The following is a 22,267-nucleotide window of genomic DNA, read 5'->3' as shown; positions in this document are numbered from 1 at the left end:
ATCAGTTAGTTTGTTCCTATCTGTTCTTTTCCTGTTGGGACAGCTCTGTGCTTTATTTGACAGAATGCAGCCATGTGGCTAAAACAACTATTAAAAGCATTAAAGCATTAACCTCTCATAACCCCATTTTTCACTTTGTACACATCCATAAGTGTTTAATTGAACTGGAGTTAAACACAGAAAACTTGGAGAAGTCAACTTTATACATTCCCTTCAGTTTACACAAAGCCAGCACGATAAGAAGCCAAAAGAACTAGAAAGAAGACAGCACCATGTAAAAAGTACTCATCATTTCATTTGCCTCCTTTACCGCTATGATCAAATTTTAGAAGGACCGCTTGGATTTTAAAGTAATTCTGCATGGACAAATTTAGGGGTTTATGCTGCTTTTTATAACAGATTACAGGGGGGCGGGTTTCCTGCAAAGGTGCCAGATAAAGTGTGGATGCTTCTACAAAGAACATGCTCTGGATGAAATAATTAAGATAAGTCTCTCAATAGATACTAAGCGACAAACTAGATGTCACTAAACTATGCATGCTACTACATATCTTGTTTTTTCCTTAAATAATTACAGGGGTAGGGGAGCCCAATTATTCAACGAAGGAAGACTTATCTCTTCACTCCCCCACCAAGATCAGAATGGATGGGGATGTTAAATGGGGACATTTTTTCCTTTTGACTCCTAGCCGCAAGAATGAACAAACCCCTCCCCCCCCACGTGCTGCCTTCACAGTGATAACTAGGCTCTCCTGCCCTTGTAATTTAGTGCATAGCTGCTTGCTATGTATTTAACTACACTTCAAGATTAACATGATGTGATTCAATAAATGCACACATTACATTTTTTCAGAAGATCCACCTGTCTTTTCTCAAGTTTCCATTGGGCATAAATTTCAGCAGGACATTTTGGGACATGCAGTGGTTGGAAATTAATCAGTATGACCATCCCAAAACTTTTGCAGACACAAATAGTATTGAAAGCGGGATTGTGAGTAACCAGCCTGCCCCAACAGCAGCATGATCACAAATCACCATGAATGCACAATGAAAAGGACATCTGGATGGGCCCTAAGCATAGGAATGCTGGTGAGCCTTTTAAAAGAAACTGATGAACAGATGCAATGCAAGCTGCTTTCCCCCAGCAATTCCCTGACACTGATAATTTTTCACCCTCTTAATATCTCGTGTTGACCCTTTGAAGGCAATGTGCTTCTCCTCTCCAGCACTGGGGCCCTAGGGTATCAACATTTTACTTGATCGCTGTAGGTATGTGTTTAACAGTAGCTTGATATGGAGACATTAGCAGCTGATAATGTTTATTTCCATGTCAAGGGCAATTTCTGTGCATCAAGCTGCTGTTAGAAAAGCAGGCAAGGCTGATCCCCCCCCCCTCGCCTCACTTTGCAAACTTTGGAGCAACCACAAATGAAAACCCTATGGGATGTGTGTTAAGCTACAACAAATCCCCTGCAGCTGGGTAATTCCTTTGTCAGAAAGGCTACTCTTGATTCCATTATGTGGGGACTGAATATCATGCACTGCATATTTGCCAAGTGTGAATTTAGCAGTATCAGGATTGGAGGTAGAGGGCTTGAGTTGTGTGAAAGTTACTTTTGCCACCTTACTGTTTTTCTTACAGATGTTACCATGCCAAGACAACAAAGACTTTTGTGCTTGATGAATACAACAAAACCTACACCCCTGATCTTAAGTGAACCCGTTTATTTGCAAATCTTGAGATAAAGGTTTCTTGTCTTCCCAGGTGAGCCTTATACAAGTAGGAGATCCAAATATGTGTACTGTACTACATTTGGTGCAGACACCCAGCTTATATTCTGTCTTGTGAAAATGCAAAAGGAAAATTACGTTCCGATTGTGGAGATGTACTTCCATGCGGCTGAGTCTGGGGCCCATCAGACATCATACAAGGAAGTCAAAAGAAGCACAGAAAATCTACACACAGAACCCAAGCCAGTCACTGCCTCTTAGCCTAATCTGCCTCTCGGGGTTGAACCATGTACACCCCCTTGAGCTCCTTGTCAAAAAGGTGTAATATAAACACAATAAATAAATGCAGGGGGAAAGTATGTAATGCACTGGAAGAGGGTGTGTGTGTGAGGATATGTCTTGATTCGAAACAAGGCCTTCAGCAGCTAGTCTTTGTTGCCTTCTGTCACCAGAAGGTTCCTTGACAAACCAGGAAGAAATAGCATTATGAGTTAAAGCTTCAGTACTGGACTGAATACTGTCATCTGTACCCCACCCCCATACCTTAAATCCCTGCCATTCAACACCTTGCCATTGGGAAATGCTGCTGAAAAGACTTACTCTGCTTTGTCTTTTTGCTATGGAATTTAACCATTGGCCCATCTACCTCTAGCTCTCTGGATCCTGACCTGCCTGTGCAGCAACGGAGTCTCCATATAATTTTAGCATAAACTGCAGAAACCAGAAGATTAAACTTTTCATAGCAGGGCACCAGCAGCAGACAACATGGTGGGGTGAACCTCCCAGTAGGTGAGTCACTGCTGCTTGCCAGGGTGAGGTGGTGGTGACATTGGTGCACTGCAAAAGCCCCAGCGAGGTCAATCCTGTGCTCCTGATAGTGCATTTGCACCATACTGCCCTGCCTGTTGCCTCACCCTTCCCAGTAAGCATCAGAGACTTGCTGCTCTATTACATCAAAGCAACAATGTTATGCAGTGGGAGAAACAAAAGTATTGTGAGTTATTGCTCGCCCTCCCTCCCTGCCTCTGTGTGTGTATGTTACACATCAGGAATTTATAACCTATACAGTCATACCTCGGTTTAAGTACGCTTCGGTTTGAGTACTTTCAGTTTAAGTACTCCGCGGTCCGTCTGGAACGGATTAATCCACTTTCCATTACTTTCAATGGGAAGTTCACTTCGGGTTAAGTACAGACTTCTGGAACCAATTGTGTACTTTAACCGAGGTATCACTGTAATGGATTTTAAAAGTAAGGTGTGAAAAACCATACTTTTAGCATTAATGGGTGGGATTTAACTGGTACCCTTACACTCACAGAAGAGATCCAGTGGAGGCATCTGCTCACAGAGGAGTAGGGGATTTTTGCCTTTTTATCCTTCCATTTGTAGCTCCCTGTGACACCACTGGTTCTGGAAGGCCCCTTAATTCTCAGGAGTTGATTGTCAGGGGGCTGTTAGTGCAGGGGTAGGGAACCTATGGCCCTCGAAACGTTGGACTCCCAACTCCCATTAGCCCCAACCAGTATGAGATGTGGTCAGGGATGATGGGAGTTTGAGCCCAAGAACATCTGCATGGACTGGAAGTCCACAAGTTCCCCTTATGTTAGCAGATGCCTTTTCTGCATCATAAGCCATTTCATGAATGCAAGGACAGCACTTGGACTCAGTCCCCTTAAATCAGAGGAAAACATCACAATACTAAATATCATGAAGGTGTGTTGTACACTTTCTTGGAAAACAGCCTGAAGATCCTAATTGCAAAAAGTTAGAGCAAGCTTTGAATAAAGGTTTTTCAGTAATACTGTTTTGAAAGGCCAATAGGTCTGAGTCATTACAAAAATGTCCCATTGAGCAAAGTCAAATGAAGAATCAAGGACACGAGCTATCACTAAGAGTACCTTCTCTTAGCAAATAAGTAACAAAGACTCCAGTTTCTGTAACAGAATGTCTGGTTTTCGTTTTTGTTTTTTTTAGAAAACATGAATAGAGGCTGTTTACTGTGAAAAGGAGCAAACAAGAATATTAGATAAGATGACATATTGACAAATCTCAGCCTGGAATTCATTAAACACTTTTAAAGGCAGTATTTAAATAGATAACCAGGGCCTGTCAGGTCAAGGATAGGAATCCATGTGCCATGCAAATATACGAGTCCAACTATTTACAGTATAGCAAGAAAATGAGGCACAGTCCTTTGAGAACTAGGGCAGGAATGAATAGGCTCAGGTTTTTTTAGCAAGCTTGTGTGCATTGCAATGGTCAACATAACTATGACTAAAGAAAGCAGACCATATATCCATCTATGTAGCACAATATAGTTGACACTGACTGGCAGCAGCTCTCCAGGGTTTCATGCAGGAGTCCCTACAGCTCTTTCCTAGTTGCAATTCCTGGAGGTACAACTGTTCAGCCAGTTCCTGATTTTCACATCACAACTAACCTTCCTTGAGTTACCTCCCCTTCTTAACACAAAACTGCTCCAAAACAAGTTTTGAGGATAAGAAGCAAACAACCCCCAGCCAACATATTCTAATTGTCCAACAAAATCTGCAGTGAATTCCTTTAATTGGCCAGGGGTGGGAAACTCCTGAACTTGTTTTCTGAGAAACATCTGATTGTTTAGAAAATACTTTTTTTGACCCTGGAAAGTCATTCAGAAAACACAAAATATTTGTACACAATCTCTTAACAGTGGACAGATTTCAGGGCCCTCTTCTTGCCATACCAGCCCTTAGATGCAACTGCAAATGACAGCACTGCACAGTGGGATTTGTTTATAAAAGCCTTTGTTTACAGAAATCTTTAATTTGCCAAATTCTAGTTTCTTGGCGTGATGGTGGTTTAAATGCAACATTCCTTATATCATTTTGCTCTCTACTTCCATGAGTAGGCCACACTAATATAAATATTGGGGGGGGGGCACACACAAACATCCACATTGGACAGAAGGAACATAAGCAATACTGCCAACGTTTGCTAGAGCAGTCTCATCACCACCACTGCTCCAGATGTTACAGAAATTAGCATGGGGCTTAAGTTGAATTCTGTATATACCGTGTTTCTCCTAAAATAAGACGTGCCTCTAAAATAAGCCATGGCACGATTTTCTAAAGGAAAAAAAAATAAGACATCCCCCAAAAATAAGACGTGTTGGGGTATTGTCTCTCCCGGGTCCCGCTGGGTCTCGCTGAGTCGCTCCGCAGCGCTTTGCCCCACAGCGAGCCCTTCAAGGCGCCGGCGCCGCCGCTGGCCACCAGGTGCTGCTGTGGATGCGACGTCGGCTCCTCCTTCCACCGGCCGCCGCTCATTGTCCTCTTCCGCCGCCGCCTCCCTCCCTCCCCGCCGGGCTGCTGCTGGGTCGGGGCTCGAGCGGGAGCCGGCAAAGACAGGCGCGCGCTGCTGTCTTTGCCGGCTCCCGCTCGAGCCCCGACCCAGCAGCGGCCCAGCGGGGAGGGAGGGAGGGAGGCGGCGGCGGCGCGCCTGTCTTTGCCGGCTCCCACTCGAGCCCCGACCCAGCAGCGGCCCGGCGGGGAGGGAGGGAGGCGGCGGTGGCGCGCCTGTCTTTGCCGGCTCCCGCTCGAGCCCCGACCCAGCAGCGGCCCGGCGGGGAGGGAGGGAGGCGGCGGCGGCCGAAAAGGACAATGAGCGGCGACCAGCGGAAGGAGGAGCCGGCGTCGCATCTGCAGCAGCACCCGGTGGCCAACGGCGGTGGCGACGCTTTGAAGGGCTCACTGTGGGGCAAAGCGCTGCGGAGCGTTCCGCCTGGGAGGACGTCGGCTGCGGCAGCGGCGGGCCGAGCCTCCCAGGGTAGTAGCTTAAAAAAAAAAAGACATCCCCTGAAAATAAGCCATGTTGTGTTTTTTTGGCAGAAAAATAAATATAAGACGTGTCTTATTTTAGGAGAAACACGGCACTTGTCAGGCCACCGAATTAAATAGGACTTATTTCTGAGTAGACATGGCTAGGATTGCATTGTTGAACACTGTTTTTAATTTAACTATTTGCACCATATCAATCCTGCATTTCCTTTCCCTAGGATACCGTAGATCCCTTTATGAACCTTAGGTAGGAAATGCAAATCTTTTTTCAAGTGACAGCAAGGTGAAGGCATACAACTTCAATTACTGTAGTGAGCAAGCACTCATAACAAAGAGAAATAACAATTAAAAGCTCCACCCAGCTTTCGCTTCCTGTTCTGATTACAACCTTCCATGTGCAGGACAAAAGTAGTGGAAGTAGAATTCAGTTGTAAACATGTAAATAACACATCCTCTTGGCAACATGACCAGTGACCACTGCCTTAAAAAGCTAATTTGCTCTGTCCTTGTTTTTTGGGACTGAATTCTGGGTGGTGGTTGTTTTTAAAGAAAGCATTAGGGCTAGGAAGATCAACCAACAGTAGAAGTTAAAAGCAAGCATTCCATGTGTCAACCCAATTGATATTTTTTTTTTGTAAATACAGGTTTGCTAGAATCAGACTTTGGGAAATTCGGTACTACTGTCTCCTCAAATCAAGTAATATTTATATTTATTTTTTTACAATGCACTTTAAAAAAGGATCTTGGAACAACTTTCAGATAATAAGTAATATAGTCACTGCTCTCAGGTTTGCCAAGTTAAAAGACAAGATCAAAATGCAAAAAAACATATTAGGGTAACATCTTCAGGCAACCAAAATAACGGGCAAGCTTTCAAGTTCTTTTATCAAGCTAGGTTAGGGTGGGGAATCTTTTCAGCCAGACAGCTGTTGTCTCCTGGCCATTCTCCAGAGAGCCATGTGCCAGTGGTAAGCAGCCCTAGCAGCAAAAGTGGGCAGAACATCAAATGTAAATTTAGCCATTGTACCATAGGCTGTTTTCTACACACCCTCCCTCTTGTCCATCTAGACAAGCAAGAGAAATTCCAATCAAGCAAAAATACTTGGGAGTTTAAAGCAGGGCCTGTAAGAGATATAGTCTGGGGATGTTCCCCAATCCTGGATGGTAAACAGTAATGGGGGAGGGAGTTGGCTGACATGGATGCCATGGAATCAGCATTAGGGCACACAAGGATAAGGAAATGAGGGTGGAGGAAAACAGAAAGCTCGGGCACTGGCTACAATTCTTATAAGGACTTGCTGGAATGAAAACAGGGCAGGTAGCCTAATGCAATGGCTGTGACTAGATGGCAGTTAAAGGCCGGCCGAAAAAAAGCTAGCCTCTCAGTAGAGTTGATGGGACTAGTCCTGCTTTTCTCTACTTCTGCTCCGCAGTTTGAAGGACTCCAACCGGCAGAATTTAAAGCAACATTTCATGCTGCAGATTTCACAGATAGGCAGAAAAGGGATTGTAAACAGACAGCTAGAAGGAAGGAAGGCAGATGGGATAGGTGCGCACATGGCTGGGTAATGGCTTGCTAAAACAAATGTAACTGGAGAGCGCTGCATGTTGAACTGATTTTAAAGAGCAGCACAAGCCTACACGTGCCTACTCAAAAGTAAGTCCATTGACTCCAATGCGGTCTCCCCTATCCCCTCGATGAGCAGAGGATTCTAGTTTACAGCGCAATCCCTATACATGTCTACTCAGAAGCAAGTCCTACATGGCAAGTACCGGTAGGTACAGGACTGCGGCCGTGAATAGCGAAATCAAACCCACGGACGAGGTCCCGCGCGACCGATGCCTGCACCAGAACTTGACACGGAGCTTTCAAGCTACGTTTACACGAGGCTGCGCCTGACGACTGATCTTGAGCGTTTGGCTCCTGCTAGCGGAACCGGCGGGGTCTTTACGAGGCTGCAGGCCGCAGAGATGCTGCAGGTCGCTGCTCCGCCAAAGGAACAGGAAGGCTTCGCCTGTTGGATTTCAGCAACCCAAAGGGGAGCCTCGGCGAAGCGCCCGCCGCCTGCAACCGGAAACCGGAAGTTTCTCCGGAGAGCTATGAATTTCCCTTGACTCGGAGAGGAAGGAAACTTCATACCGGAAGCGGCGGTGGCGGCGGCCGGAGCGCGGAGCCTGTGACCTCTGCGCCCCCTAGTGTGCCTCGGAGCCGGAGGGAGGGAAGCCGGAGCGGGTAGGTAGGTGGGCGCGGACCGGGGGTCGCCTCCTGGGAAGGGCGGGGCTGCCTCAGGGTCGCCCGAGACTGTTAAGCAGCTGGGAACGGCCGCAGTGTTATGTTGCCTCCTTTCTCCCATTCACTCCATGTCGGACGCGGAAGGTGCTGTCTCCCTGGGCGGCCACTAAAACCGGACCCTGCTTGCCTGCCCTTCCTAGGGCACAGACCTCCCTAGAGCACAGAGAGTGGGGCTGGGGGCATCCGTGTCGTGTGGCCAGTTCTGTGTTCCAGCCTCCTCTAGTGCTTTCGTATGAGGACACCCCCCCCCCCCGAAAAAACACCCCACCATAATATTTATTTATTACATTTATATGCTACTTTTATGTGGTGTACATGGTTCTCCTCTTCTCCACTTCATTCTCTCCACAACCCTGTGGTAGGTTAGGCTAATGCAGACTGGCCCAAGGATGCAGTGAGCTTCATGGCTGAGTGGGGATTCGAACTCTGCTCTCCCAGGTCCTGATCCAACACACTAACCATTACACCACATATTTCAAAGCCTCATATACTCTTCCCCACCTCTGAGCCAGGCCTTGATAGCTCTTGAATCTTAACTCGATCCATTCTCCTTTCAGTTCTCTGACAATGGCCTGTACTATAGAGAAGATCCTGACCGATGCAAGGACCCTGCTGGAAAGGCTGAAAGAGCACGACAACGCAGCTGAGTCTCTCATTGACCAGTCCACCATGTTGCACAAGCGGGTTGTGTCCATGAAGGAGGCTGGCACGCCTCTTTCGCACAAGGTGAGTACAGACCCAGTAGCATTGGCGTGAAAACATGAGTCAGGGTGAGTGGAATGTTGTATGGATATTATTAGACTGCTCTGGGTTCACATGGACCATCTTTTCTTTACAAGTATCAAGAGGATGCAGCTGAGCTGAAGGACATGTCTAAATACAAACCTCATATTCTGCTATCTCAGGAGAATACTCAGATCAGAGACTTGCAGCAGGAAAACAGAGGTGAGCATTGTGTTAGCGAGATAACTATGAGCCCTCAAGTGACTTGTTTGGCTGCAAGGGTTAACCAGAACATAATGCAAGCCTGCATTACTGATGGTTGTCTTGAACTGAAGGATGTAAAGAGCACGCATGCCTGTGTCGTCTAGTCACAGCTCTAAACAGGATTAGTCCTTGGATGTGGTCACTCATTTCACAAGCACCCTAATCCTAAACATACATACTTTAGGTTCCATTGATTTCTGTGGGACTCGTGGCTTAATAAGTGTGACTACTGATCTAATTTCTTCCTACAAAGTGGTGTGCGGCACCTGATGTGTATAAGGACAAATAGCTATGTTGCACAGGCTAGATGAGATAAGGCAGACACAGTGTCTACACACTGCTTAAGATTGCTCTTAATATTTCTAGCATGGTTCCCCTGTTGTATTCAACAGGGTTGTACATACCACTAAGGTGAAGCACAGGAGGAAGAGAGGAAAGAAATTCCCTTGCTGTAGCACAAAAATGTAGCTGAATACCACCCAAATATTCTTCTCAGTACCAGTTCCTTATTCAATTGCATTCTTGGTGAAAGTTGTCTTTAAAGCTTGATAATAAAATTCTACTGTGGCCTGCACATATTTCAGCTACAGTCCTTTTTCTAAAACTGGCACCCATTTCCATTCTTTAATCTGATCATTTTCCACACTGCCTCCAAAATACAGTCTGAACTTGAATAGCATGTATTGATGTTTATGATCTATTACTGTACCTTAAACTTCATGAATTGATGAGTTTTTCTTCTAAAACTTTAGAAAACTTCAGGGTGCTGGGGCCAGTAAAAGTTCCAATATACTGATGGTTTCTGTCAAATGTAACCAATCTATAAATTTAAGTTTTGCATGTTTGGGCTGAATTAACAACTAAATTATTTGAAATGCAGTTTACAGCCTTTGTGTACTGGCCATTAATGTATGTCAGATGGATTGGTTCGTGATAGCATGATAGCGACAGTAGGATTTCCCAAGACTGCCATCCTGAACAGACACATCTTGAACAAAATGGGGCTTATGTCCAAGTAGATGTGCACAGTATTGGTCTGGAAACAAAACTGAATAAGTGCTGGACATATATCCAGAGTTTGAATCATTAGGTGAAGTACTGTACAGTTAAGGCCAGACCCATAAGGAATTTCTTGAAATTACAGAAATTCTTATTATAAGAGTAAGAAATAGTGTTCATAAGGCATCAGTGGGCTAAGAAAATGTTAGGATTTGAAAATTATTGTATGTATAGAAGATGGAGAGGTAGGATGCACAGGGAAGTTGTACAGCCTTAATGTGACCATAGAACAGGCATCCCCAGACTCTGGCCCTCCAGATGTTTTGGACTACAATTCCCATCATCCTTGACCACTGGTCCTGTTAGCTAGGGATCATGGGAGTTGTAGGCCAAAACATCTGGAGGGCCACAGTTTGGGGGTGCCTGCCTTAGAATATGGAGTTTTTTCCTAGTATTTGCATGGAATTTGTGTTATATTTTTCAGAACTGTGGGTTTCTTTGGAAGAACACCAGGATGCTTTGGAACTTATTATGAGCAAATATAGGAAACACATGTTACAGCTGATGATGAAAAGAAAAGATGTGGATGCTCAGCCAATTTTGAAAGTGCATCAAGCTCAGTCTGCAGTAAGGAATTATTCTATTATCTTCTTTCTGGAATAAAAAGAATAAGTTCCCAATAGGAATAAAGATGAGCGGCTTAGGTGTTGTGCTCTGTTCCAATGATGTTTTTCTCTCGCCTCTTTTACATTTTCCTCAAGAGCTTGTTCTCTGAAACATCTTCCTTCCATTAGTGCTCACAGCTCACAAGTGCCTTCTCTTTGTAAAATAAAGTGTTGCAACTCAGCCACAAGGAATCTTCTTTAGACTTCTTATAAAGAAAATTACCTGGTATCTCATGTGTGTGTGTGTGTGTGTGTGTGTGTATCAGTTCTTTGTGACTTCAGTATTGTAAAATGCCATGAGATACCTTTAATTTGCTTTTGTACTGCTTGCAAAAATACAAACCCGTTATAAGATCCAAGAGATTCTCACCACCACCACTACCTTAAAGCAGCCAGTATGTTGTAATTAGTTCTGTCAGATTGCAACCTGAAGATCTGACCTTCCCTCTTAAACCTTCTGGGATAGCAGGAGAACATGCAGTTCCAGTACCTCCTGCCACATTCTGTAACAACCCCTCTCCTCTGTTTGTGACAGCAAATGAGACTTTGGTTTTACCACACAGCCAGTTAAGGGAACCAACATGGGAATATGACAGAAAGTACAGCAGAGCAAAGTTCAGGCAGAAGCTCAGAGATACAGTATGGCAGCACTAGGTCCAGTGAGGGAAGGATGAAGACATGATTCTTTGGTTCCGTGTTCTTTGACTTTTCTTTGGAAATACCTGATTTAACTTGTTTTTCTTTTTATTAGTTTATAATTTTGCTTTGAAATCTGCTTACAGGAAATTGAGAGTCAAATTGACAGGATCTGTGAGATGGGAGATGTAATAAGAAAAGCTGTTCATGTGGACAATGACCAGTATTATAAAACACAAGAAAAGCTAGCACAGTTAGAGGTAAGATGCTGAACAACTGTGGTTGGGGGTAGAAAACGGGGAGGCTTGTGCCTTACATTGTCAAAAGGTTCTTTCAGCCTCCAAGCCTAAACTAAATTTGATTGCTGCTTTGTTAAAAGCTAATGCCTGCCTTGAAGTCCTGCTATAGTCTTGGTACAGCTGATGAGATACGGTAGGAAAGCTGGCAGCTGAGCATCATGAAAGTAGACTCTGCACCTGCAGGATGCTACTCCATATCATAGCCCTTAAAACTGCAAGTTAAGAGGCCGCAACTCTTGGAGTCAGGCTTGAATTACTGAAAATTCTGTTGCTTCACTCTGATATGAGACACATGAATTTACTGGAGGGAAAAGCATAACACTGCATAGTATTAAAATACGGTTTCAAGTTAGCAATTAAGCAGGTTAATTGGGGGATACAACATTCAGTAGAACCTTACTACTAGGTATAGCAAGGAGCACCATGCAACCACTGAAGCTTTCTCACATGAATAAGAAACAGCAGTTGAGGTGGATAATGAGAATCTTAGCTTATCCCTCCCCTTTGAAAGTCGGGTAGGTAGCCATGTTGATCTGATGCAGTAGAAATATATATTAAAAATTGTCCAGTAGCACCTTAGAGACCAACTAAGTTTGTTCTTGGTATGAGCTTTCGTATCTGAAGAAGTGTGCATGCACACGAAAGCTCATACCAAGAACAAACTTAGTTGGTCTCTAAGGTGCTACTGGATTTTTTTTTTTAATTTCTACTTTGAAAGTCAGTTGCGGAGGGAACCTGTGAGAGTAGAATGGCACTGTATGTGGACACCGAAAAGCAAATAAAATGAAACTTATGGTTCATTTTATTTTCCTTTCAATTCCCTCCTGAAGGAACTGCAATGACTCCAAACTCCTCAGGCAAGTGCCAATAGTGGTAATGTTTCAGCACCTCTTAAAAATTATTACTATTTTATGCACTTCTTTTTACATGAGTCCAAAGGCAGTTTACATACATACAATAAAAACAGCTAAAATAGTTTTAAAAGCAGGGGGGGGAAACCCCATAAAGATAGGTTTTTAAATAATGCAAAATAAACATCTAAAACAGAAACATTTTCATCCAGCTGGAAAAGCTTGTTCAAACAAAACTATCCTCAGTTTCTAGAAAGTACAAATATGGTGCCTGTTATACCTCAATAGGGATGTTATTCCACAAAACAGGATCCAAACTCAGTTTATTAACCCTCATCCAGCCCATCACTGCACCCAGACTGTGGTCTGGGGCCTACACAACCACTCCCAATTCAGATGTTACAGAGAAATGGAGCTTGGTATCACCACAGTACGGATGACACCTCACTACAGTTTATTGTGGGAGGAGTGGAGTGGGGTTGGATGGTACCTTTAGATTGGCAAGGAGGAGTGTTGCCAGATGGCTCTAGGGTCACCTAGTCAGGTGGAGAGCTGCCACCAGTGGTTCTCCTGGCTAGATAGCCAACAGAAAGTTCTGAAACAGGATGTTTTTGTTTGGGGTAGCTGTGGCTTTTGATGTGCTAGACCAAAGCCCCATGAATCCCCCAAGGGGTCTAAATTCAACCGCCCCATTCCAGGGCTTCAGATGATCCATAGTGGGCTCCCCGCTCCCCTCCACCCCACAGCACCCCAGATCATTTGGATTTCTCTGCATTTATGTGTAGGAAACTTGAGCAAAGCCTCCATTATTAGCCTCCATTTTTTTTTAAAAAAAAAGATCAAACCAGGATCAATCACTGCAGCCACTCCAAATGGCTGCTAGATATATATTTTTTTCTAGCTGCCTTTAAGGGAATCTTAAATATGAAAGTACAGCATTGTTGTGAAATCTTGGTGTCAGCTCACCAAACCGGCAATATGAGGATAATAACACCGGATAACTTTTGTATTGGCACCATTTTAGTGTATGTTTAAAAACTTCATTCTCCAAACAAGTTGGCCCTTGGTTTGAAGAAGCATGCTGCTGCTAAATTAGTACAACTATTTAAGTCCTGGATTTCTCTATGAGCAGTTGTCCCTGTTTGTCACTCTTAATGCAAGATAATCATGACATCCAAACCAGGAAACCAATCTCCAAACAAAGGATCTGTCAGTCTAATAGTATAGTCTGGCCATATGCGTCCTTTTGCTGTGGGAAAACAGCTTCCACAGGAGATGGGGATTAGAGTCCTGCTCTTTAGGAAAACATTCAGGATTGGACAGAATGTGTGTGTCCCCCTCTCCTGGTAAACTGGGCCAATCTTAAGTGGCAAGTTTATAAAAAGCCACTGAGGGAGTCTTATGTTAACAGAGTTTTGATTTGGTCTGAACAGAACCAGGAATAATAAGGTGGCTACTTAGCACCCATGGGGTGATCTTGACTCTCTTGAAAAATTCTTGCAGACCATTTAAAGGACATTCAAGGTTGGTGGTCAATAAATAACTAGGCCAGGAAGCTGTGTGTGTGCTTGCTTGGTTCTTGTTGTCATGGCAACAGAGAAGAAATACATATAAGCCCCAGGCTGTGTCCAGAATAGGAGTTTGAGCGGTTCTTAAAGCTGGCAATTATCCGTCAACTTGGCCAACATAGGTTTAGTACAACGCAACTTGTGAAAGTGCTGATAAAAATGTATCTGTAAATCATTAACATTTTGTCTTGCTATTTTTGTCTGATAAATGAGACCAAAATTTATTTGTTTATTTACATTTGCTAAGGGTCTGGATTTAGTACTATCTTATATTAGACATCTGAAGGCAGCCCTGTTTAGGGAGGCTTTTAATGTTTAATAGATCACTGTGTTTTATTTTTCTGTTGGAAGCCGCCCAGAGTGGCTGGGGAAACCCAGCCAGATGGGCGAGGTATAAATAATAAATTATTATTATTATTATTATTATTATTATTATTATTAAACTGTCACTGCTTTGCTCATATGTTTGAAACTGTTTTTATTGGTTTTATAGCTTGAAAATAAAGAGTTGAGAAAACTCTTAACAATCAGCAGAGAATCTATCGAGGTGAGGCAAGAAGGAATGCCTGATGATGCTTCTCAATCCACAAAACAGCTGCCTTTGAATAGTTGATCTCTGAAGCTGGTAAACTGCACTGCAGGAAAGAGTGTGCTTATTTTACAAGCTGTTCTTTTAATTCCCTCATGTCTCCGTTTGGGTATCATTCCAGCCTTTTGCTATATTATAGAGACTGTGCTTTGTGCATAGCTGCTGAAATGACTCCCTCTGCAGGCTAAAGTTTGCCCTGCTTAATCATGCAGAGGAGTACTCGTGCAGCTGTAGTCCTAAGCAAATGCTTTCTCAGGGTTATCCTTGCTTTCAGAAATCTCAGTTGGATAGGACAATTTGATCGCTTTTGGCTTTTCCTGTGTAAGTACATTTCTTTAAAAGTCAGACTTTTATAGGAAAAATAGTCTGAGCAGACTTATTTCTTTAGAAGTTTATTTACTTTCAAGAAAATAATGCCTAAGATAAATTGTCATACAGGATATAGGCCAGGCATAGGCAAACTCCAGCCCTCCAGATGTTTGGAACTACAATTCCCATTATCCTGGACCACTGGTCCTGTTAGCTAGGGATAATGGGAACTGTAGTCCCAAACATCTGGAGGGCCAGAGTTTGCCTGTGCCTGATTTAGGCACTCCCGTTCTTAATTTGATTTAATTAATAGTCTAAGCAGTATTTTGGTTCCATTTAACTACTGTTTACCAAAATTACTTGTCTTTAATACATCAACAAATACAGAAAGTAATGCACAATTATATGTAAAAGTATTCTCTGAAACTCTACATGTGTGAGTGCAGTGGCTGCACACAGAGATATCTCATAATGTATAACAGAATCTTGCATTTAGCACCCTGTCTAGCATGCCACACCATTATGGAGGTCCTTGAATGCCATCCGTTCTTCTTTTCCCTCTTCCCTCTCCCTCCCCAACTCAGTCAAGGAATCTGAGCTCATGTTCCTTCACTGAGCAGAGGTGGCATGTACAGACCTCAAATTCCATATAATTGCTCATCTTTGCATGCATATTGAGGGTCAGGGGGCAAGATCTCTGTTAACTCCCTTGGAGACTCCTCTGTGTGCAGGCATTGCTCTTGCATGGGGAAAGAATCATGCCCCATCTATACATGTTTACATAGTACTGAAACGATCTAGAATGATGACTCTTCCAAAAGCAGCATCCTTTGGAACTTCATGCTAAGTATTTCAAAATTTACTCTGCGAGGTATTGATAGTAAAATGCTGCTGTTTCTAGATTTATTTTTTTCTTCTACTTGAGACTTCAGATGGGTGCTGCATGGAATCTGGTTTGTGTACTTTATTGAAGACCTTGTCTCCATGCTGAGTACTTAAGGAAAGCATTCACCAAACAGACTTGAAGACAAATAAATTATAAAGTGATTGTATAGGAACCTAGCCAAGTCCTGTCTTCATTTATAGTGCTCTGCAGTTTATTGTGTGTTCTTCTTAGCTACTTGCTTGCAGACTCTCACATCCTCATACCTGATAGATTCTATGACTGTCTCAACATTGTGATTGTAGGGCTAGAATTGGAGATATGTCTAGCCTCTGTGGTCACTTCTGTATAAATGTATTTGTCCCCATAGCATGCTTCGATCTTGTACAGCATATTGCCTATTGCTAAAGTGTTGTAAAGCATAATGAATGTGAAAGGAGATATTTCAATGTTTCTGCTTTCTCCAGGAAAGTTTCAGCGTAGGATCGATCACTTTTGTTGTTCAGAGTGCAGCACATGTCCTTTCTCCATGTTTATCATCTTTCCCCATCAGTGTGGTGGAGAGGAGAGCCGGGTTTATTCTTCAAATTCATCTTTTGGTGTTTTTAAATTCTTACCAGTCAGTTTTACTTTGAAGACTGAGCTGATAAAAGAGCTGCTGCTTTTGTGCATTATGCAAACATAACCTAATCAGCAGGACAGATTCACCTGTATATCATCACTTTGCAGTGTTATGCCTTAAATATATGCCATCAGTGCCATCTTCAGAATCAAACAGGCTCTTGTAATGAGCAGCAACATGTGCTCAGTCCGTGCATAGATTCTGGATTATTTTGTAAATACCCTTGAGGGATGTTACAATGTACATAAGTGAGTTACAGAGCTGTTGTGCTATTTTTTGCCATCTTATCTGCCTGCTCTGATCAGTGAATTCAATCTTGTCTTTACCTCTCAGGTATTAAATATGTATATTTGTTCATTTTCCTGAAATAAATGTTTTGAGGCAATATTATCTGTTGTGGCACTTTTTGTACCACGGATAATTTATGGACTGACTTTACCATTGGCCAGCACCATTGTTCGCTGATTAACTACTTGGGCCACTGCAAGTTACATTCTGTATTTATCTGGAAATTAGGCTGAGTAAAGGGAACTGAAATTGGCATATGCTGACTATAAATAGGTGTCTAGTGGAACCATGTTTATCAAACCGATTAAACCTTTAAGAATTTCATAAATGCCTGTGTTTAACTTTGTAAAACCAAGTTTTATTTCAGTCATAGACTGAAACAAAATGTACACATTCTCCTTCATACATGAGAATGACAAAAGCGGGCCTGCTTTCAAACCTAATTAGTAATTAGCTTTTCTCTAAAATATAGTCTGGGATGCACAATATGAAATATAGTAAGTAAGAAGTACAATTCAAGCTGTTACCACTGCAACAGTACAATCCTATACATGTCTACTCCATTAGGCCTCCTCTCCCTCAACTACCAGGCAGCAGCCATTCCATCAGGCTGCACAGTGGGAGAGGTAGGAAGCAGGGCTCATTCCATCAACCAGCCAAAGGACCAGCTCCTGCCCCTGAGCTGTTTCTAGGCCAGCTGGTCGTTGTGAAAACTAATCTTTAATCATTGGCACCCGAGTTGCTTTTTGGTCTTTTCTCCCTTGCCCCTTGTGTTTTGAGATGGTAAGCCTGCAGGCAAGGACTGTCTTGTTTTCATTGATTATATTGTAAGCCACTCTGAACATTTTTAGCTGAAGAGTGGGGGTACAAATGCTCTAAATAAATGAATTGTTTTTATTTAATTTGGGTCTTTGAGTAAGTGTAGCATCCAAAGGCTAAAGCAAGGTTGGGAAACCATTTTTAGCCACATGGCATCATATTCTTTTGGGCAACATTTTGGGGCTTGTGTGCAAGTGAACGGGTCTGGAAGCAAAAGTGGATTGATAAATGGAGGTAAATGTTACAAAGGGTCACAGTCAGCTAGTTTCTAAATGCACACGTACTTATCTGGACGGAGGACAGAGGTGTAAGAATGCATTCTAGCCGGGCAGAAAGCAATGTAGAGTGAAGCAGAGCCAGGGAGGAGTGTGTCTTGGGGAGAGTTTCGAGGCCCAGATAAAGGAGCTTGGCCTGAAGTTCTTCCCTGGGCTAAAGCAACATAATCAAAAGTGTAAATGTCAGTATTAGCAACAGGAGATGAAAATGCCTTCACTTGCCAGTAGGTAAGGTAAAGGTAAACAGTAAACTCTGTGTAGAGAGACTGCCAGTCAATCCTTCCTAGTCCACCAAAGAGAGATCCATGACATGGAAAATACACTGGATATTGTATCCTTTGGACAGTAAAAATATTGTCTGGTTCACACCTGATCATGACCCCTTCACCATCTGTAGTCTAATTGGAGATGTAGCCAATGGAAAACAAGGTAACCTGCACCTTTGCCCTTCAAGAAAATTACTTTTGGCCATAACGAATATGGAGATCGATCTATCTATCTATCTATCTATCTATCTATCTATCTATCTATCTATCATCAAGAGAAAGAGCAATTTGGTAAGGCATTTAATTCTAACTTGGAAACACAATAGTTTGTGATAATATTTGGCTTCCTCTAGCAGCTTTCTGCTATCCTGCTAGGCAATGACTGAAATTACAAGAGAGAGAGAACCTGACAAAGTAGAATGTACAGTATTTTTCAAACAGAAACAAGTTTCTTTCAGGTGGCCACTGAGTAAAATTATCCTTGCCTCTTATATGTACAAATGTGTTTCCTTTGTTTATCAGCCCTTTTCCCATAAACCATGTTTTGCAAATAATCTGTGGCTTCCTACCTCCCACAAATCAAGAATCAAGTTTGTCTACATTTTTCATAAGTGTGCCTCTAGCTGAAAATTGCTTTGTAGTTAACAGCCACTGCAAGAATAAAATAACACCCTCGTTTTAGAAAATACAGTAGGCATTCAGTTACCAGCCCAAGATTGCACCTAATTTTATAGTGATGCTCATAATGGTTTGGACCTAAAAGTAGAGTGAGGTTGCTTTGGCTCATAGAAGAGGGCCTTGTTTGCACTCTTCATTTCAGCAACACCATACACCCTTAAAAATTCACTACACCAGTGTGGTGTAGTGTTTAAGAGCAGTGGACTCATAATCTGGTGAACCGGGTTTGTGTCTCTGCTCCTCCACATGAAGCTGCTGGGTGACCTTGGGCTAGTCACACTTCTTTGAAGTCTCTCAGCCCCACTCACCTGCTGTGGAGGAGGAAGGGAAAGAAGAATGTTAGCCACTTTGAGACTCCTTCGGGTAGTGATAAAGCGGGATATCAAATCCAAACTCCTCCTCCTCCTCTTCTCCTGAAGGTTGGAGAACGATCCAGTGGCTTTGGAGGGTGGGGCATTATGAGAGACTGCATTTGCAGAGGGGGGAATCTGCAACCCTCTCATGAGTTTGCATTAATACCTTCTGTGTGTGCTTGTTGGGACTGGAGTCCAAGCCTCTGTTCTGTTCACTAAAAGCACTGCCTTTGAGTCAATAAGGACAGGGCATCCCAACCTGCTTCAAGGTAATTCACTGACACAATAAGAGTTATGTTAACAGCCGCTGTTGCTACCGGTAGATATGGCATGCCAATATCCTGCATTGCTGTCACAAAAAGTAATTTATGTGCGCTCCTAAAGCCAGTTAAGGAAGTTGCATACCATATTTTGCTGATACATAGTAATTACTATTATGGAGTTGCAATTATAATCCAATGAAACAGGCTAAACTAGCCTGACTAGCCTTTGTTTATTTACCCTACCTCCAAGCAAAGTGGTGTACCATGCAATGTTGCTGTTGTTTGGGAGATGACAGACGACAGATGACAGATAGATAGATAGATAGATAGATAGATAGATAGATAGATAGATAGATAGATAGATAGATAGATAGATGGATAGATAGATAGGTGTGTGTGTGTGTGTGTGTGTGTGTGTGTGTGTGTGAGAGAGAGAGAGAGAGAGAGAGAGAGAGAGAGAGAGAGAGAGAGAGAGAGAGAGAGAGAGACTGAGACTACCTTGCAGAGAGGACCCAATTTGTTTGTGTTTTATAGAAAAGGGAACTGGAGGCTTCTTGGTGGTCAAAGGTGTAGGAAGCTGCAATTCCAATTTGGGGGTCAACTGTAGCTCAGATAGAGCATCTGCTTTGCATGCAGAAGGTCCCTGGTTCATTCTCCAGGTGGGACTGAGAGAGGTCCCTGCCTGAAACCCAGGAGAGTTGATGCCAGTCAAGGTAGACAGCACTGAAGTAGATGGGCTAATGGTCTGACTTAGTATAATAAGGCAGTTTCCCATGTTGCAGGTAGTTCTACAAATACTCTTATTGTAAATGGAGGCAGCCATTCAATAAGCTAGGACTAAAAAGGTGGAGCCAATATTACAGTACCATCAAATAAATGATTTGTTTTATGAAGACAAAAGAAACAATGGATTTGAAAGTGCTAAGTCCTAATTCCAAATTGAATTGGTGGAGGGGAGAAATAAATTGCTGTCAAGAATGTATAACTTCTTATTGGAGTGGAACACCAAGGATGAGGAGACAAAGGAGGTTATGATAAAATGGGCAATTGACTTTGGTTATAACATTGAATACGATCTGTGGCTTAAGTTATGGAATCAACATATGAAATTTACAGCATGTACGGTACTAAAAGAAAATGTCATGAAAATTATGTACCGCTGGTACCTGACACCAGTCAAATTGGCAAAAATTTATAGAAAGAAAAACAAAAAAGTGTTGGGAATGTAACCAAAAGGATTGAGAATTATATGTGGTGGCTATGTGAAAAAGTAAAAACATTCTGGGAGTTAATTTATAATGAGTTTAAAAAAATGTTAAAATATACTTTCCCCAAGAAACCTGAAGCCTTTTTGTTAGAGCTAATGGGAAATGAAATTAATAAGAATGACCAAAGATTATCCACGACAGCCACCAGAATGGTATTGGCTCAAAGATGGAAAACAACAGAAATTCTAACAGTTGACGAGTGGTGGGTTAAGATGATGGAATATTCAGAGTTGGCTAGGATGACTGGAAGGCTAAGGGAGCAAAAGGACCAGAAGTTCCAAAAAGAGTGGAGTAAATTTGTGGACTATTTAAAGGAGTGCTGTAAAAATGTGAAGACACTGACAGGCTTAACACAAACCTACAACAGAAACAATGGATGTTTCTGTCTATAAACGAGAAAGAACTATTTAAGAGAATGACAGAGACAATATGGGAGAAGGTGCATAACATAAGAGAAAAGACCTGAAAACCAAAAGTGGAGAAGGAAGGAAGTCGTGTTTGGCAGAACATTAGTATGTTTTGGAGGTTTGGATTAGTAGTATAGTAATAATAGCTGTATTAAATAGTAATTGAAATGTATCAGATGAATTGTTTTATTTATGACTATTTTCTTTCTGTATTTGGGAAAACAATAAAAAAGGTGGAGCCAATAGGCAGCTCCTAAAGTGCAAGGATGTTTCCAGCATGAACCTTGAGATATTTGTGGTGGTGAACAAAGGGGGATTTAAAATGTATTAGAGGAGGAAATAATAGCCCTGTGAAACATTATAAATCCTTTGTTCCCTGTCCTCTTATCTCTGTTCATATTTCTTACAGCCACTTGTTCATGTGCCTTTTGCTTCCTCTGCCATTACCCTTTTCTAGCCCCAAGTATTTTTGCAGGGGCCTTAGGGCCTGCCTAAGCAGCTATTCCTCTCTGTTAATGAGACTCTCTGCTTACATAGGTTATTACACAAGCTGCTTTGACTTCACATTAGTCTGCAGCTGAAATAGCTTAGTTTAGACTGCTCAACCTGCCCTATCAATGCTTCTTACTTCCAGGAAAAATAAGAGTAACGGAGGGATGAGAGGTGTGGAAAAGAACACACTATGCCAAACTAGGAAAGCTGACAATAGTTATGGTTGCCAATGCAAGGTAATTCCCAGTGCCTTAGGCTACAAATCTCTACACATTATTCTGAATTGGACACATCGACCCATCTTATGTGACGGAAAGGAAGTAGATGCAGGGCTGGCTGAGGGAAAGGACAAGATGATTAACAGGTGAAGCTCATTCCAGCATGGTCATAGGCATCTGGTTGGCCAATATTGGAACAGGATGTTGCGCTAGTTGGGGTGCTGGCCTGATCCAACCGGCTTTTGCGTGAGGGATGATGGGAATTGGAAGTCCAGTCCAGCAACATATGGAGGGTCACAGGTTCTCCGTCCCTGCTGTAAAACAACTGGACAGTTCACATCCTTCTGCGGAGGGTTTGCAATGTTATTGTGTCATTGTGCTGGTTTGATTTGGTGCCTTCCGTTTGAAGGGCTCATGAATTTCATGACCTTTGTTACACATACAAAATCTTTTCACATTTTGCAATAAAGATGCAATTCGTGCATCTCAATATCGCACGGCGTCCCTTTAAGTAGCAGCTGCCTTTAAAGGCGGCCAATAAGTAAACAGAGAGCAAAGGCGCGCATGCGCTTTTGCGCGGGTACTTATCCCGAAGCCTCCCTTAGAGCCTGCGCTCCCGCTTCGACCCCCCCCGGCCCGGCCTTGCTGCGCACGCGCGGAACCGCCCTCCTCTCTGCCCGCGAGTCTCGC

General features: G+C 42.8%; 1 protein-coding gene across 2 annotated transcripts; it reads left to right on the top strand.

Annotated features, from left to right (window-relative positions):
* Positions 1 to 7,670: 7,670 nt before the first annotated feature.
* SIKE1 (suppressor of IKBKE 1) lies at positions 7,671 to 16,635 on the top strand. Of its 2 annotated transcripts, none has more exons than XM_088674424.1 (6): positions 7,671 to 7,782; positions 8,400 to 8,568; positions 8,682 to 8,787; positions 10,313 to 10,455; positions 11,276 to 11,389; positions 14,341 to 16,635. In XM_088674424.1, the coding sequence occupies exons 2-6, from the start codon at positions 8,410 to 8,412 to the stop codon at positions 14,458 to 14,460; spliced, it is 642 nt and encodes a 213-aa protein (XP_088530550.1). In that variant the 5' UTR covers positions 7,671 to 7,782; positions 8,400 to 8,409; the 3' UTR covers positions 14,461 to 16,635. The 2 variants fall into 2 exon arrangements, with proteins under 2 accessions (XP_088530550.1, XP_088530551.1); XM_088674425.1 differs by having other exon boundaries at positions 7,671 to 7,786.
* Positions 16,636 to 22,267: the final 5,632 nt, after the last annotated feature.

The sequence above is a fragment of the Zootoca vivipara genome, chromosome 7 (assembly GCF_965207765.1).
Source record: "Zootoca vivipara chromosome 7, rZooViv2.hap1.1, whole genome shotgun sequence".
Taxonomy (NCBI): domain Eukaryota; kingdom Metazoa; phylum Chordata; class Lepidosauria; order Squamata; family Lacertidae; genus Zootoca; species Zootoca vivipara.
Note: the sequence above shows the minus strand (reverse complement) of the source record. Positions and strands in the feature narration are given on the sequence as shown.